Source organism: Trichoplax adhaerens, genomic scaffold (assembly GCF_000150275.1).
Source record: "Trichoplax adhaerens TRIADscaffold_6 genomic scaffold, whole genome shotgun sequence".
Lineage (NCBI taxonomy): Eukaryota > Metazoa > Placozoa > Uniplacotomia > Trichoplacea > Trichoplacidae > Trichoplax > Trichoplax adhaerens.
The window spans coordinates 4,615,154-4,632,532 of record NW_002060948.1 but is presented as its reverse complement, the minus strand read 5'-3'; the positions used below and the strand labels follow the sequence as shown (position 1 = coordinate 4,632,532).

At 31.4% G+C, this 17,379-nt stretch overlaps 2 protein-coding genes across 2 annotated transcripts; both read left to right on the top strand.

The window, feature by feature from the left end:
- Positions 1-3,066: 3,066 nt before the first annotated feature.
- TRIADDRAFT_8100 (uncharacterized protein) lies at positions 3,067-3,959 on the top strand (the record flags this gene model as incomplete). The annotated part of the gene is made up of 3 exons (XM_002113791.1): positions 3,067-3,181; positions 3,275-3,397; positions 3,832-3,959. Coding segments are annotated over 3 exons (366 nt in total), but the record flags the coding sequence as incomplete, so codon positions are not given.
- Positions 3,960-8,670: 4,711 nt separating this feature from the next.
- Positions 8,671-16,986, top strand: TRIADDRAFT_26220 (uncharacterized protein; the record flags this gene model as incomplete). Its single annotated transcript, XM_002113790.1, has 15 exons — positions 8,671-8,901; positions 9,059-9,163; positions 9,344-9,471; positions 9,592-9,678; positions 14,141-14,196; positions 14,417-14,496; positions 14,583-14,761; positions 14,884-15,061; positions 15,163-15,264; positions 15,412-15,501; positions 15,730-15,851; positions 16,174-16,285; positions 16,394-16,510; positions 16,662-16,789; positions 16,896-16,986. Coding segments are annotated over 15 exons (1,806 nt in total), but the record flags the coding sequence as incomplete, so codon positions are not given.
- Between the last annotated feature and the right edge of the window lie 393 nt (positions 16,987-17,379).

Here is a 17,379-nt window from a genome sequence, read left to right as displayed (position 1 = left end):
GTAAATGATTTAAAATAAACTTGTATCAATGAATGTGCCTTTTAAGCTAATTCATATTATCAATATGCTTCAGAGTTCTTTTTACTTCAGACTCTTTATTCCCATTAACAAATTTTTGAGCTAAAGCTTTGTAAAGTTGACGTTCAATCCTTAATCTTTAAAAATTTAGAATAATATTTACTGTAATTGCTAAAATTTTTTCTATATATTGCACGATTTGTAACGATATTAAAGCCATCAAATGTCGCTAACTTGACATTTACTGTTATTAAATCATTTTAATTGCTACCAACTGAACCTATAAATTTAGGGGATTGCTTCAAAACGAAACGATAAAATATATATGCAAGGCGTACTTGTATGTAGGTAGGCATTCAGTAGCGGTTTTAAATACTTAAAGATGCATACAGAATCTAGAGTTATTATCAAAGTTCGATGAGACTCGGTAAGAGAAATTTAAAACTATCCGCATCCATCTTGTAGTTGAAAAACTGATTTGGTTTACGAAATATTAATGATAGTTATTATTATTAAATGTCTTTAATTCATAATAACGTAATATCAAAATATGAATTTTCGTATTAAAGCTAAAAAATATCGGAAGACCTTCTACAATTCTTTATGTATTTATTTTAAAGTACAACAAACCCAAATTTTTTCTCAATTTTATCAATCAGCTAACTCCTCAAGTAAAAAGTATTTACATTTTATTCTTTAAATGCTATCCGTGAAAGGAACTTGAGCTCTTATAAAATGATTGATTAAAAATTATCGATGCGTAATCAAATTTCTATAGAAGCTTACGCTAATTTATTGTCGGATTATTGCAGTCCATTATACAGTCTCACCATGAAATATTTTAGTGTTCTTACATTAAGTGCAGCGGAAGCTAAATTCTATGCATACCTTACTTGATACCGTAGGCGTCAATATTTAACTCATTAAAATGTATGATCCTCCGTAGACTGTTATTTTAATCAACAACATTCATCAATAAGAAATTATATCATACTTGTACTGTACAATTCGTTTTATTATTTTCCTACGTAGTAATAAATTCCAAGTGATCATTACCAGTGTTCATGCCATATTTTTCACCATAATAAAGCATAGAATACCAACAAAACTAAGGTAAGTAATTAGTATATTAATACTTAAATGTCAAATTTAATAGCCATGTAAGGTCATGAATAATAGCGTCACCAATTCATGCTGAGATATTCCAAACTTCTTATAAACAAATTCTTTAATTGAAGATGGACTTTGCAATCCAGGCGCGTGGTGCTATCGAAGAATGAGTTATCATTGGCTATGCCAAAGTTTAGCCCTTTCTATACATTAGAGCGCTCACTTTTTAATAAAAATACTTAATAGTAAACTCTGACAAACGCCATCTTGAAAGTTTTTAATTAAAAGACTAAATATCCGTTGCCGCATAGAATTATAAAGGAAAAAATTAGTGCTAAAAGATTAATCCTCAAGGTTTGCAATTAATGCGGTCTAACGCGTTGCAAGACTTTTGGGAATTGGTAGTAACGTAATAATTAACAATGACAGCTTTAAAGAATTTGAACCTGATTATTCTATTACTGGTAATATTGCTAACAAACCAAATTAGAGGTCAAGAAGATTTTCATGTGAGTTAAATGTTTGAAATAAATACCATCATATCATTTTCGTAAGCTTCGATTAATATACGTGAGTATCAAAGGCATAGAAATAGCTATGCTACCTGATTAATCGGATTGAAATTGGACTAAGTTTTATATTAGTAATTGAATATAAACTAAGGTTAAAGAATATTGATGCTATTCTAACAACTGCATCTCGCAATTAAAGTATTAATGGAAAGGAGTAGTATCTTGCTTTTACGCTATTGAAATGCAAATGTAGAATAATTGCTAGAGATAGAAATCCGATTTCTAACCTGTTTTATAGTAATATCATTTATATTCGTATGAGGGTTAATAACATAACTGCATAATTTAAATGAAGTCGATTATAGTTTCTTTGCGATTAAAGATTATTGGTTTCTTCTAGATGTAGAAATTTTTAATAGATAACTAGCTTCTTGATATTAAATACGATTACAGTCTAAGAGTAAAATGAAATGTTTGAATTCGTTGCATGTGCGTTTTTAAAGATTCATATTGTTAATTTAAATTTTACATGCTATTAATGAATGTAGGAATTTTATTCAGAATACAGTAGCGAATACGAAAACAATCAAGGCTACTCTGATGTGGTAGTATCTTCCAGTAAGATTTACTTCTTCCTGATATGTATTGAAGCATAAAAGTCTTTCAATATATATATTTAAATTTTTATTAATTAGCTACATCCATCTTCTACAGTTAATAGAGCTGAAATATCAGCAGTTGATCGTTATTCTGGAAGGATTCGGCTAACGGAAGAAAATTTTACACCGATTTTGACTACTAAAAATTCGACTGAATTTCAGACTTTAGCTACTAATGTGTCTGAAGCGGTTAGTGCTAATCAAACTATTGCTATTATAGGATACCATAATTCATGGGTTATAAATTAAAGCTATCACAAGTGGTACATAGAATACACATATTTTATCCTTAACTGTTTGTAGATCGAAGGAATCTTTCAGAATGAAACTGGAATTACTGAAGTTCGAGTTATATCATTTGCGTAAGATATCTTTAAGAGAATAACTGCTAAATGGATCAAATACTGTAGCGCTATTCTCTAGGTTTCTAGTTCATAGCTTACAAAGCATTTATGACCATGATTTTCGTTCCAAAATAGGAGTGGTAGTGTTGTTGCAATATTTGAAGTATTGACCGATGGTAGTATTTCGCAAAACGTAATTCAGTCTAGACTATCTCAAGCCATATCAACCGGGAATATAAATGCAATAGCAGTGGATCCTAATTACTTCAGCTTCAATAAAAATGAAGGTTGATTTTATACAACGTTACTTATTACTTTTGCTGTTTCATATCTTTGTTAGAATTAAAGTGTATTGCCTTTTTGATGGATCAATTTAAAATTTCTAATGAAACTTGTTTAATAGTTACACAAAATACGCCAACATTAAAGCCGTGTGCAAGTGGTGAATTTAGATGTAGAAATGGTGAATGTGTTAATTCGACTTTAAGATGCAATGCAGAACCTGAATGTACAGATTATTCTGATGAATCGAATTGCGGTAAATAAATAATTAGTTTTAATAGTACTGAAATGTAAATACTCTATTAAGGTATATACTTCTATCACCTCAAATATTCCTTGTTTATCCTAGTTTATCCTTCGCGAGATTGTTCCGTTCAACAGTCTCGCTGTCAGAATAATCGATGTATTGGACTATTCTCAATTTGTGATGGTCGCGATGACTGCTTCGATAACAGCGATGAAAAAAACTGCGGTAAGTTTTTTATCACGACTTCTACTATGTTCGCATTAGTAAGCGTGGATTACAAATAGATGCTATAATTGTCAGAAAACCAATATCAGTACGTATGTCATCAATCAAATGTTTCTTAATTGATCTGTTAACCCAATACGGTATTTTAATTGTTAGGGTTTAGTAGGTTTAGTTTCTGTGTTAATATCGAGACGAAGGTAAAATTAGAAAATTTAGACGTCAATACTAATTGCTTAAGTTCCCTTCGACTCTGCTAAATTTAGATATCTAATAGTCGTCTCCGTAATCTATTGTTGCTTCTTATAGCAGCAAAATTTATAGCTTTAATTAAATTACTTCCACAGAGATTTATGTGAAATTTTCTATCACGATTGTTTGCTATTCTACGTCTTTCTTTGGCTTGTAATTAATTCTCAATTTTGAAATTTAATTAGTTGATAAGCCAGGAACTTGCAGATCTGTCGAATTTACTTGCCAAAATTCTACCATACCGTGTACTTTATTAGCTTATCAGTGCGATGGCGTTCGCGATTGTTCGGATGGCTCTGATGAACTTGGATGTTGTTAGTATTGAAATAGATAGCTATGTTACTTTATATTATCTGATGCCGTAAGGCACGTACTCAAGTATAATATAAATGATCAGGGTTTCTATAGTATTCGCAATGACTCCAAATTTTATTTCAATAGCACCACCTACCATCGTTCAAAATCCTATTTCTAACCAAGATCTAGCATCAGGTCAAACACTCAACTTACGTTGCACTGCTATTGGAACTCCAACACCGATTATAACTTGGACATGGGACGGCGGTAATTTACCAGATTACGTTCAAATGACTTCCATTAGTGGTGTAGGGACATTAACCATTAGAAACGTTTCGGAAAGTAATACGGGAAGGTATACTTGTTATGCTATTAATAAAATGGCCATGATAAACGTGAATTCACCAAGTGCTGCGGTGGTGGTAGCAGGTAATACTGATGTCTTATCCGTTAAAGTCTATTAGATAAAATCTAATATTTGCGGCAGGCAGTAAGAGTGTAGCTGCAACTGAACTATTACTTTTACAGATTTTTATAGTAGCATTACATTTTATTCTAAATTCTAGGTTCCACAACCATCTACAACTGCTCTAATGGCACATTTAATGACATTGCTACAAGCAGTCAAGCATGCGAAAAATGTTTTTGTTTTGGAGCTACCACAGAGTGTTCAAGCTCACTACTCAATGTATCAGAGGTAATTCTTCGTTCTTAACAACTTTTTTAAGTTATGACATTGATCTAAATTTGACAATTATTTATCGTTTATTCCGTGAATTTGCCCAAGTTTGATCGCTGATAATTAATATTTTACTCTTATCCAGTAATTGATATCGTTATGATAGCATTTTAAAGACAGCCTAACATAAAACATATTTAAAGGTTGTAATCAAACTGGCCAAGACAGAGTGTCATCATATTGATATTTAAAAATTGACTCTAGGTTGCTATGCCTATCATTGGTGCTGGAGGGCGGAACAGTATTTCAATAGTAAATAGTCAAATGATTGAGCTTAATACCACCCAATATACCTTCAATACTGCTGCTGAACGCATCACCGCTCAAAATATTGATGCATTACCTCCAGATACATATTACTGGAGAATGCCAGATCAATACATCGGCAATTGGGTAATTAAAAAACCATGAATTTAAATGCCTAATTAGTTATTTAAATTTCAATAGGCTTCATTTTAAATTATATTACCGAGTCGAGTTTCATTTGTTATAATTTGATAATTACAAATTCTGAATACATTGGATACAATTGATCTTACAGCTAACGGCGTATGGCGGAGTTGCCAGATTTTCGATACAGTATTCCTTGAGCTCTGGAGCAACTGCACCCGTTAATCCTGATGCTACTTACGATATTATCGCCAGCGTTAGTGAATTTACAAAATTAAAAATTATAACGAATTAATTATGATACAACTTTTGTCCCTTTATGAAGACAGTCCTAATTATTTTCGCTTTAATTTCAGGGCAATGGAATATTTCTTGCATATAAGTTTTCAAAAATGTCAGCGCCAAATATTATTAACAGCTTTGAAGTACGAGTAGAACAGGTTAGATAATTTCAGAAGCATCTCTGGATTCTTTATTCTTTCTGTAGAGGATAAACTGTAAATTTATAACTACAGTATAAGTATTTCTGTACATTGGTGTTTTCATTTTTTTTTGTAAGTGATAAAAGAATGTCAATTTCACAAAGCTAGTGAATAAAGATTTGACTTAGTTAAATGAATTATTTATAACTAGAATTATTGGAAGGTCATCAACGGAAGTAGCGTATCAAGGTCTTTATTCTTGGCAGTTTTATCTAGCCTTGATTTCGTTGGAATTCGGGGTACCTTTACCTCAAGTACAACTTCTACGACGTATGTCAGTAATCTAAGTATCAAATTTTTAAAGCATTCCTTAGCATAATTTATATATAAATATATGTTGCATGCTTGCACAGTATTAGTATAATTATAATATCTAAAGGCAAATAATTTCGGTAAAATATTTGAAATAAAATTTAAGCGTTTTGTTATGGATTTTGTTTCAGTATAAGTAGGCTTTCATTAACTAGCGCTTTGCCAGCAATCACATACAGTAGAAGAGCTTACAGAGTTGAAAAGTGCGAGTGTCCTACTGGATACACCGGACTATCATGCCAGGTAAAATTAAATTAATTTAGTCGTCCGAAATTATTTTTATTTCAAAGATTTCTTCTTCACTAATGTATCAAATTGCAATTAAAATATTCTCCGTGCAGAATTGTGCTAGTGGATATTATCAGCTTCAAGAAGGTCCAACTGTAAGAAGATGTGTGCCCGCTTGTCAATGTAATAACCACGCTAGCCAATGCGATTTAACTACGGGAATCTGTCAGGTAAAAGTTGTCAATTTCTGGATCTTATAAAATTACGTTGCTGTATCGATGGATCGTTGATTTAGTTAAGAATAAATTGTTGTTGGAAGAATATAATATAAAATAAATATATCTGAATTGTGCAATGAAATAAAACAATACACAGACAGGGCTGATATCAAATATTTTATTAACATATTTCATAATAAGAATTGTGCACATAATACCATTGGAGATCACTGCGAATTTTGTAAACCTGGTTACTTTGGTGATGCTGAAAATGGCACAAGATTTGATTGCAGTCCATGCCCTTGCCCTTTAACTATTTCTATAAATCAGTAAATATGAATACAATTGGAAACCATATAATACGTTATTCCAATTGCTGTACCTCATATTAAAATAATGTATAAACATATTTTCAAATTAACAAAATAGGTTTAGCAAAACCTGTATTTTAGCTAGTGACGGAAAAGCTAACTGTACCGATTGCCCTAACGGATACGATGGAAGATTTTGTGAAATGTAATATATATGGCAAATCTTCTTATCTATATTAATTATTGTCAATGTAAATATATGCACTTTACATGAGTTAAGAGCTAAATAAATTGCATATCTATCAAAATAGATGTGTATTACCATATGAGGGTGATCCAACTATTCCTGGCGAACGCTGCAAATTAAGTTAGTATGAATGCAACTAAGATTTTCTTATAGTAGTTAAAATCGGAATACTAAACAACATATCGATGAAATTATACGCCTTTATGGAATTCTGTTTTAATAGAGAATTTAATTAATAATGCAATTCTTCAAATCTAGTTCAATGTTCAACAATCGGTAGCACCTCACCCGTAATTAATGTGAATACAAGCGCTTGTGACTGTAAGGTTAGTGAGTAACTATTAATGAATGCCACGATTTATTGCAACATAATAAGTATAATAATTATTAAAGTACTTGTTAGTGGCTCTGGTAAAAATCTAGCTTAGTTTTCAACTATATTAAGAAATTTTGTAGATATAAACTTAAGCATTAAATTGACTTTTTCTATATCGTGAATTAATTATTTCTTTTAGGCTCAATATATTTATGTCAGCTCTAGTTTTTTTGTAATTTTTACCAAGATTATAAGATTATGAATATTACAGGTTAATGTAGAAGGGCCGAAATGCGATAAATGCAAATCTGGAACATTTCATCTAGCTCAGTTTAAAGCGAAGGGATGTACCAATTGTTACTGTAGAGGAGTGTCTACAGATTGCACTAGTTCCAATTTATTTAAGGGACAGGTCTGCTTATACTTTTATGTCATTTGCCAATTACCCTTTCCAATTATTAAAATTTCATACATTTCATTATTTAGCTTTTGAACGAGTTTATTTATTCCGCGCATAATTATACGCTGACCGTCAGTGACCTCAGTTTTACACCGCCCTTAGCCAGACCACAAGTAAATCCAAGTATCAGGATGTTAGTATTCGAAGAATGGAGTTTGGTTCCTCAAAATCTGACATACTATTGGCGGCTACCGAGCGAGTTCTTAGGAAATAAGGCAATAAAATTAGCTATTTCGATTTTGTAGAAACTTTTAAGATACTACTAATAAAATACAATATATGATGCTATTTTTATTCCTATTTTTTCTATGACTACAGCTAGGATCGTACGGAGGCACATTGAAGTTTACAATTTCTTACAGAGCTGAACAGCTTTATAACAACATTACTTACCCAGAAGTCATAATTATTGTAATAAAATGCAATGTGGAATAATTCATTATCAATATTTTTCTTATTTTAAATTTCATTATGCAACACAAGGCGAGACACTAGAGTAATACATTCCATTTAGACAAATACCTAATGATAAATTTTTTAATATAAGGGAGATTACTATAATCTGACAGCTGCTTTTCCAGAATATATTGGGCCGAATACAAAGGCATATACCGTTAATATTAGAGAGGTAAGAAAGTAAATCTGGACTTCAGAAAATATTATCACTTTACTTTGCAAATATTTATGCGATTTAGAATTCAAAATGCTGCTTCACATTGCTTAGAAGAACAGTTATTATCAAATAGCTTTCGTAGATTGAAGATCCTACTTAAGAGTATAAAATGCGTATAGTGATTTGAGTTATGACGGAGTTATTTTAGATTTATTTAATATAGACAACGTTATCAAAGTGAGTAAATAAAATTTGTGCATTTTATCGAAAATTTTATGCTAGATGAAAAAATGTATCATTAATTATGGTATCGAATTATAATGAATAGTGATGCTTTCCTTTTATTGTCAAGGTAATTGTAAATCATTTTCATAATGTTAATGTTTTATTTTTATTTAAATTTCATTTTAGCAATATTGGTTCTTAACCAACGGGTCTATTGCAACTAGAGCAATACTTTTAAACATTTTATCCAATGTAAGAGCTATTCTAATCCGTGCTACCCATCAGCCGAAAATGATCACGACAAGAATTGCGAAAGTTTCCTTAACAGTCTTATCTGATACTGATGTTGGTCTTGGTAGAGCATCCGAGACTGAAAACTGTACATGTCCTTTAGGATATGAAGGAACATCTTGCGAGGTTTGAAAATGATTGTTATATTTAATTTAATTGCCACATCGGATTTAAGCAGTTCTTTATATCATGAAGATGCATTTTCTTGTAACATATTTTGCATAAACTAATATAAAGCTAAGGATTTAGATCTAAAATAGTAATATCTGCTTTACACATTTAGAAATGTTCTGCAGGATTTAAACGAACCGAAAATGGTACCTGCGGACCTTGTTTCTGTTATGGTCACGCCGTAACATGTGACTTCAGTGGAAATGGTGCTTGCATTGTAAGAAATTAGAGATGAATCAAATTGAAATAATGTTATATCTTAGACACATACCCATCGTAACATTGAATGTTTTCATTCATAATTGAATTTTTTTAAGTAACTTGATTTAGTAGTAATCGCATTATTTAACTAAAATGACATTAAATTATATTTCTAAAATCTTATGTATTAAAATAGGACTGTCAGCATAATACCACTGGTTATCATTGCGATCGCTGTAAACCGGGATTTTATGGAAATGCTACTAATGGTTCACCACAAGCTTGCCAATCGTGTCCTTGCCCTTTAACTGTAGCATCTAATAGGTACTATCTATAAACCTAACGATTAAGTAATTATAGCTGGATGTGGCATAATTAAATCCTATAAAGGCTATAAACTTTAAAGTACTGATAATAAATGGAGGATATATATCATAATCACAGATTTAGTCCAACATGCTTCTTGGCTACCGATGGCAAACCTACATGTAGTAATTGCGCAAATGAATATGAAGGAAGAAATTGCGAAAGGTTACACCTTGCTATATGTTGTATTATATCTACTTTGATATTAGACTAGATTATATTATATTACGATGTCATATACCTTAAAGACGGTAATTCTGATGAACTGATTTATTACAGTAGAATAAAATAGTCGCTACATACTGTACATCGCAAACCTTTAACTTTAAGTTGGTCATAATTTGTTGTGTAATAGTTGTCGCGAGAGATACTATGGCGACCCCAGACAAGTTGGTGATACCTGTAAAATAAAATGTATGCGGTAAAATGCGAATAATGCTGCATTATGATAGAAATTCCCTCTTAATATTAGACCTATTAAACTTTTTAAACTATACGATTGTAAAACTTAATTAATTAGATAATACTCAGATACATTTAAATATTAACCAAAACTATAGCCCCTTGTGATGTAAGAGGAAGCTTATCTCCATGGCCGAACAGTGGGGGGATATGCGATCGTTGCAAAGTAATGTCAAAATTGTTAAATATTCTATAATAATGTGCATAAAACTATAATAGATTAATTAAGCTCCTATTTATCTGGTAACACTGAAGACTAAAGGTATATCTATTCCATATTTAACTCGCTCAGAATAACGTTGAAGGGAACCTCTGCCAGTTTTGCAAGCAAGGTTATTTCAATTTACAGGAAAGCAACACAGATGGTTGTAATGAATGTTTTTGCTTCAATTTATCAACATCATGTGCACCTTCATCTAAAGCATTGACAGTAGTAAGCAAACAATTATAGCTTATGGGTAGTATTATAGAAATAAAACGTTGACTTTTAACAACATTGTAATAATTCCAATGATTGACAAAATGATTGCTTTAAACTTTGATTCGCTCCTTTAGATTGGTAGTGGGTTTACTCTTAGTTCAAACGGTTTCATGTTTGGTAACAAGAACAAGAGCTTATTGTATGCAAATGGTGACCTTACTATTAGCCAAAATGATGCTTATCTGACTTTCGATAAATTTAATACTTTACCCATCCAAAATTATTATTGGTATCTGCCAAACGAATACCTGGGCAATAAAGTAAAGCCTTACATATTTTCCTTTGGTAGCTGTTTTGCTGTACTTATAATGTATAGTTTAATACGATCTAAATCTTGCCATTACAATCATGCAGGTTGGATCCTATGGATCTGAGCTCAGTTTCACTATTTCCTACCGGTCAAGAACTAATGGAACAGGCCAGTTACTTACTGTTGAGTTAATGGTACGCGTATAACTAATTTCGATTGTTCAACAATCTCTAGTCAGTTTGAAATCTTTTGTAGAGTCCGTATTAGTTTTGAATTAAGCTGTCACAAATTCAACTCTGCGACAAGGAAATGTAAAGTAAAAGCCTATAAGTAACTACTGACTTAAACGTCCTTTTACTAAACATTTAACACACACAGTGAAGTAACGTAAAGATAGAAATTTTATTAGCATAGACATATCTACAACTTTTTATCACACAACTCAACTCAAATATTCCAATTTGTATAGGAGCCGTCTAATTTATAAACAATAGTATTATCATTTTGCCATGCTAGGAGAGGCGTCTCGAACTGAAATGTTTCTTACGTAGCTTTTCTATCTGTAAACATTTTTAATCTCTTGCTCATACTTAATTTTCATCTAAGTATGTATGTTGTCTAGTTCAATTATGAATCTAGAACTCAAATCATCTTACTAATGTCTATACATAATAACAATCAAATTCAAATATTTAATAATTTTATCACAAATAATATCCTCGTTAAGGCATTACTCATCTTACCTAGAGCTACAAATATGAATATTTTCCATATAAGCTACTACTGTACTTGTTGAACTATCCTAACGGTAAGATAACACCGTAAAACAAGCGTCATTTGAATTATTACTATTAGGGAAGTCAACAAACTCTAACTTTTACTGACAACCAGCTAAGAGCTCCTATCACGAATGTAGGATACGATATACCTTTAACAGAGGTAAGATCTACTTTGATAAATAGTCAATTTATTATTAACATAATTTAGGGAACCATAACATATTATTTATGATACTTACTCTATAGACAAATTGGAGAAAATCAAACGGACAAATCGCTGGGCGAGCTGATCTAATGTTTGTTTTAGCAAAAATAGATGCTATTCTTATTTCTGGGGTTTTATCGACGGAAATGATAAGTACAAGGTATAAGCGTAATAGCTTATTAAATTCTGCCGTTTCCTAAATAATTAATTCCTCAATTTTACTTATAACTTTTTTAATAGTATTCGAGATGTCGCAATGGCTGAATTAAGCAATGAAGTCACAAATACAAGTGCGGCTTCGTTTGTGGAAGTTTGCAATTGTCCACAAGGTTATACTGGTACATCGTGTGAGGTAGGTCTTCGCCGGATAAATATATTGATAATTGTGAAACGATTAATATCTGAAACATGGATAATTTCTGTGTGTATTTTTAATTAACATTTTGAAACACTACATGATAGTACTGTGCTAAAGGTTATCGGCGGATAGCGACAGGCAATTATTTCGGCAGATGCGTTCCATGCTTCTGTAATGGTCATTCTACCGATTGCAACTCTGAAACTGGACAATGTATTGTAGGTTTCGTTTAATAAGACTCCATATAAGATTTCGTATTTGAAGTAAATTCGAAATATATATCTTGCATGATCCTCATAATAAGCCGCCCTATCATCATTCAATTACTAATATTTCTTTTTAGAACTGCAAACACAATACTACCGGCTTTAACTGTGAAACTTGCCTCTCTAAGTTTTACGGTAATGCAACTACTGGAACAGCAAATGATTGCAAGCTATGTCCTTGTCCTCTGTCATTGTCATCAAATCAGTAAGTTAGCCTCCTTATAAGATCGCTACATACAGTTGCTATAAATTGAAACTTATAATGAAAAAATTAAAACTACCACAAGAAAATTAATAATGTGAGCATACTGTCAGGTTTGTCCTCCCTGACTACTATCCAGTACCACTACACGACTATAAAAACTAATGATCTTCCAATTGCCATAAAGATTACAGTAACGAATAGGCTCTCTTAGACAAAAGCTGCATCTAAAGTTTATTAAAACTTCAGTTAGTTTGTAGAGAAATTATAATACCAATGATTCTCGTTGAATGGATAATTCTATAAAAGTACACAGTAATTTATAGAACCATATACAGCATTATAGATAATTGTAATATCAGTACATACAAAAATATATTATCTGATAGAAATCAGAGAAGTATTATTTCCATAGAAGTTACTTCATCTTTACCTTCAACATTAGCTATTGTAATACAAAGCTGATTAGATAAATATCGTACTAAAGTACTTTAAGCCGCAATGCTCTAGTTCTCGTTTTAAAAGATAAGCACTTTCTGATTGATGTTGACGAAAGTTTTCTTGTTTTCTTGTATCAGATGTTATTAAGTATGGATCTATTACTATGACTAAAATTACTTTTGTGATTGGAATCTGGAAATTATCGAAATCAGACTTTAGCCGTAAATAAGATGTAGTTGAAATGGATTTGCTTTAAATATTAGAAACCTACAGTATTTACAGCATTTATAGCTACGTTATAAAAGTACCTTGTACTATTCAGTATAATTTAAATCCAATTCTCAAATAATTGTAACAGTCAAGACAGAATTTAGAAAACGCTTTTAATTTAAGACAGAATTTAAGAATAGTAGAATAGCAATTGACCTCAAAGAAGCGAAGTGAATTCTAAGTTCTCACAGAAAATATTCAATGATCCCAACTTCACAAAATGTTAACTTTTTGTGAAATTTAGTCGGGTATGGATAGTTTGTCAATTTTGTAAAGCTTGATAGTTAAAGAGTCTCTGATTACTCTCTGCAGATTTTAAATACATTTAATTTAGTTTATTTACGGCAATAAGACCGCCTATAACTATATAATCAGACCTTAGTTATAGAAAAAATACTTTTCTTCAAATAAATACTAAAGATATTTTATCGTACAAATCAATCTGCATAAACATTATGAAGCTTTTATTAATATCCAGCGTCATAAGGTATTAGGGCATTTTTACAATTACAGTACCTCCATTCTTATAGTGTATATTTTTCCTTTAAAGTTGAATATTTATAATCACTTCGATGTAAACGTATGCATAAATGTGTACTTATTTTAACAGAATAGTTCATAAATTATGTGATAGAATTCTCTTTTGGTAAGACATATTCCAATTTTAAGTATTTAGTAAAAAAAAAAGCTATTAATATTTCAATAGATTCAGCCAAGGCTGTATACAATCTGCCAATGGTAGTATAACATGTCAAAATTGTAATACAGGTTATGTTGGCCTGAACTGTGAAAGGTAAATCATTATTTATAAATACATTTGTAGCCTATACGAACATTACTTATTTAATTTAGAAAACTGCTTTGTAATTGATTTTTGCGATTATTAAAGATTTGTATCTTTGCTTCGTAACAGGTGTGCTCCAGGTTATACCGGTAATCCAAATACTCCAGGAGGATCATGTGTAGATAGTAAGTATCGTTCTTCGAAATTGAAACTTTCTGAATAGCGTTTAAAAATTTATGATAGCAAAATTCTATTATGTTGTAATATAAAGCAGTTAAATTTTTATAATTTTTACGTGATGGATCAAAGATATCCATACGATTTCATATGTTATGGTAATTAGCTACTCCAAATATATTATTAATAAGAGGATTAAGTAATACTAATATATATGTAAATTTTTAGTTTCATTATACTGCAATTGTGATATGAGAGGAAGCTTAAACTATTCGTGTAGTCCTACCACACGCCAATGTTTTTGCAAGGTACCGCATTCGTCGCATTTGTTATTATCGAAATTCATTATTGAAATCTGTTTCATTTAATTGGCCCTAAATAATTCAATCTATAGGATAATGTTGAAGGTATTCGATGCGATCGATGTAAATCAGGAACATTCGATTTACAAGCAACCCACTCAGATGGTTGCTTAAAATGTTTTTGTAATGGACGTGCCAACGCCTGTTCTAGCGCTCCTTATAACAGAGGCAATGTAAGCAACAATTTTTGCCATTTTATATTATTACAAAAGTCGAGGTAATAAGGTTGTTAGGTAATAACAAACCTTTTAGCATATCTTATGCAATCAAGATATCTAAAAGATGAATTACTCAATAAATTGTTCAGCTACAACAAATATTTATCGGTCAAAGTGATATCAACAACTTCATTTTTGGCAATGATCAAGAAACTTATTTGGGAAATCAAGATGGGCAGTATTTTAGTGTCAATGTTAGTTCTAACAGTCTCAAGTTTACTAGGTATATGCCTGACTTCAATGGTACCATGTATTATTGGTACCTTCCAAATTTATTTCGAGGAAATAAGGTAGTAAGCAGTAACTTGAAAATTATTTATCATCAATTACTACTACGCATATATAGATTTGAAACTAGCTTACAATACTTTTTTCATTTAATTGAATATTAAAGGTTACTGCATATGGCGGACAGCTGAGATATGCAATATCATATACAGATGCAAATAATAATGCCAACGAAACATCAGTAAGCGGTCCGGACGTTGAGATTAAGGTAAGAACCTTGTTGAACTATCAGTGTAATTTATTTTGTATTTCTTAAGTTACTGTTGCTCCCTTAAATCCCAGACTCATAATCTATATTCTTGATAAAGCGTAACGGCCTTTTCTGATCGTATGAGATTTATAATAAAATTGATAGGGTAGTGGTATTATATTACAATATTTTGATGGTCGCCAGCAAATACTTGCAGCAAATTCAAGGCATGCATTTTCTATTGCTTTAACTGAGGTATGAAAGATTATTTACTCAAACAATTTGTTAATTAAGTCGTGTGATAGCGTTCATTCCTAAAATTTAAGAGATATTTGTTACTAAGGTAAAATTTATTTGCATCATGACCGCATAACAATAAACATCGTAGAGATATTTAAAGTTACAGGCACTGAAAAATTATTTAGTCCTGTCTTGCTGCATAACTAACCTTCAGAATATTATTCAATACCTTATCTATTGCAGAAAAATTGGAATTTGGAATCTACAGGTGATGCAGCAACCAGAGATGAAGTTCTTCTGGCGCTGGCAGATATCGAATATATACGCATCCGGGCAAAGTATAATCAGAACTGGCTAACTACTAGGTAAATTTAAAGCATGAAATATCTACATTTTGTGTTGCTATCTAATTGACAAATACAGATATTTTTATAAGTTAATATTTGATTCATGCTATCGTAAAATTGTAATATCCTGAACAATTATACACTTGTATTGCAAAAAAGAAATTATCAATTCAAAGAATCTATGCTATGGCTGTAATAAAAATTTCATTTATGATCACGTTATTTCATATTATATGCAAAATTGCACAGTACAGCTTATGGTATACTACTACATATCAGATTGATAGTTCAATATTTTCAAATTGTATATCTTATAAAACAATTCTTTATTTTCATATAGCATCTTTGGTATTGAGATGGATAATGGATTTGTTGGAAATTCAAATAGACCTAGTGCACATGATGTTGAAGTGTGTTCTTGTAGTACAGGATATATTGGTACTTCATGCACGGTAATTAGAATCAATTTCTATGACACCTATTTTCACATATAGCCAACAAATCAAAAACGTAATTGTATTTGCTGATACATTTATTCTATTTACGTCCCAAATGGATAGGAATGTGATGCTGGATATACGCTTAAAGATTCTTCCTTACGAGTGCGAAGCGAGTGCATCTCGTGTCGATGTAATGGTCATAGTGCGACCTGCGACACTGTAGTAGGAACGTGCACGGTAAGTTTACCGGTATAACTGTGTATTTAAACTGTTGAAAAATGATTGACGTTGTTCTATATTAACAAATTACTATATATGTATATTATGCTTAAGATTAACACCGATGCTTTCCCATTTTTAATGTCTGCATACCATTACCTTTGCATAGGGCTGTCACTTTAGTACAACTGGCGATCACTGCGAATTCTGTGCTCTTGGCTATTATGGGAACGCAACAGTAGGCACTATAGATGATTGTAAGCCATGTCCTTGTCCTCTAAATATAACATCCAATCGGTATGATAATTTTTAAAGAAATAGTTAGCTGCCTGCTTAGATAGAACAGTTTTTAACAATTTCATTAATTATTATAATTATTTTTGCTTAATTCTCTCAATAACAGCTTTAGTGACACTTGCACAGCGAGCAATAGCGGAGCAATTAATTGCACAAATTGCCAACCGGGATATACGGGACTCGATTGTGGAGAGTAAGAAAACACATGTTAATTTTCTTTATAATCGTAGTTCATCTCCAATTATATTTCAAGAAGAAAGTTTGCTTTGCCTTTTTATTTATAGCTAATGTAAGTTTACTGCTTTAAAACTTTTCATATGGTTACTCACGTAAAATCATAGATGTGCAGTCGGATATATTGGCAATCCACGGGTTCCAGGAGGAAAATGTGTTATAGGTACGCGTAAGCATTGTTTAAGATTTTATTATCGGCATCAAACAATATTTGAGGGTTTTGTTAATTTTAAGATTAGTAAAGAAGTAGCTTAGCATTTATAATTCATATTAAAATTGCCATATTTAAATTTCGTAATTATTGTAAATTTTGCAGATAGAACACCTCCGACGGCTACAATTTCACCTGATGCTGC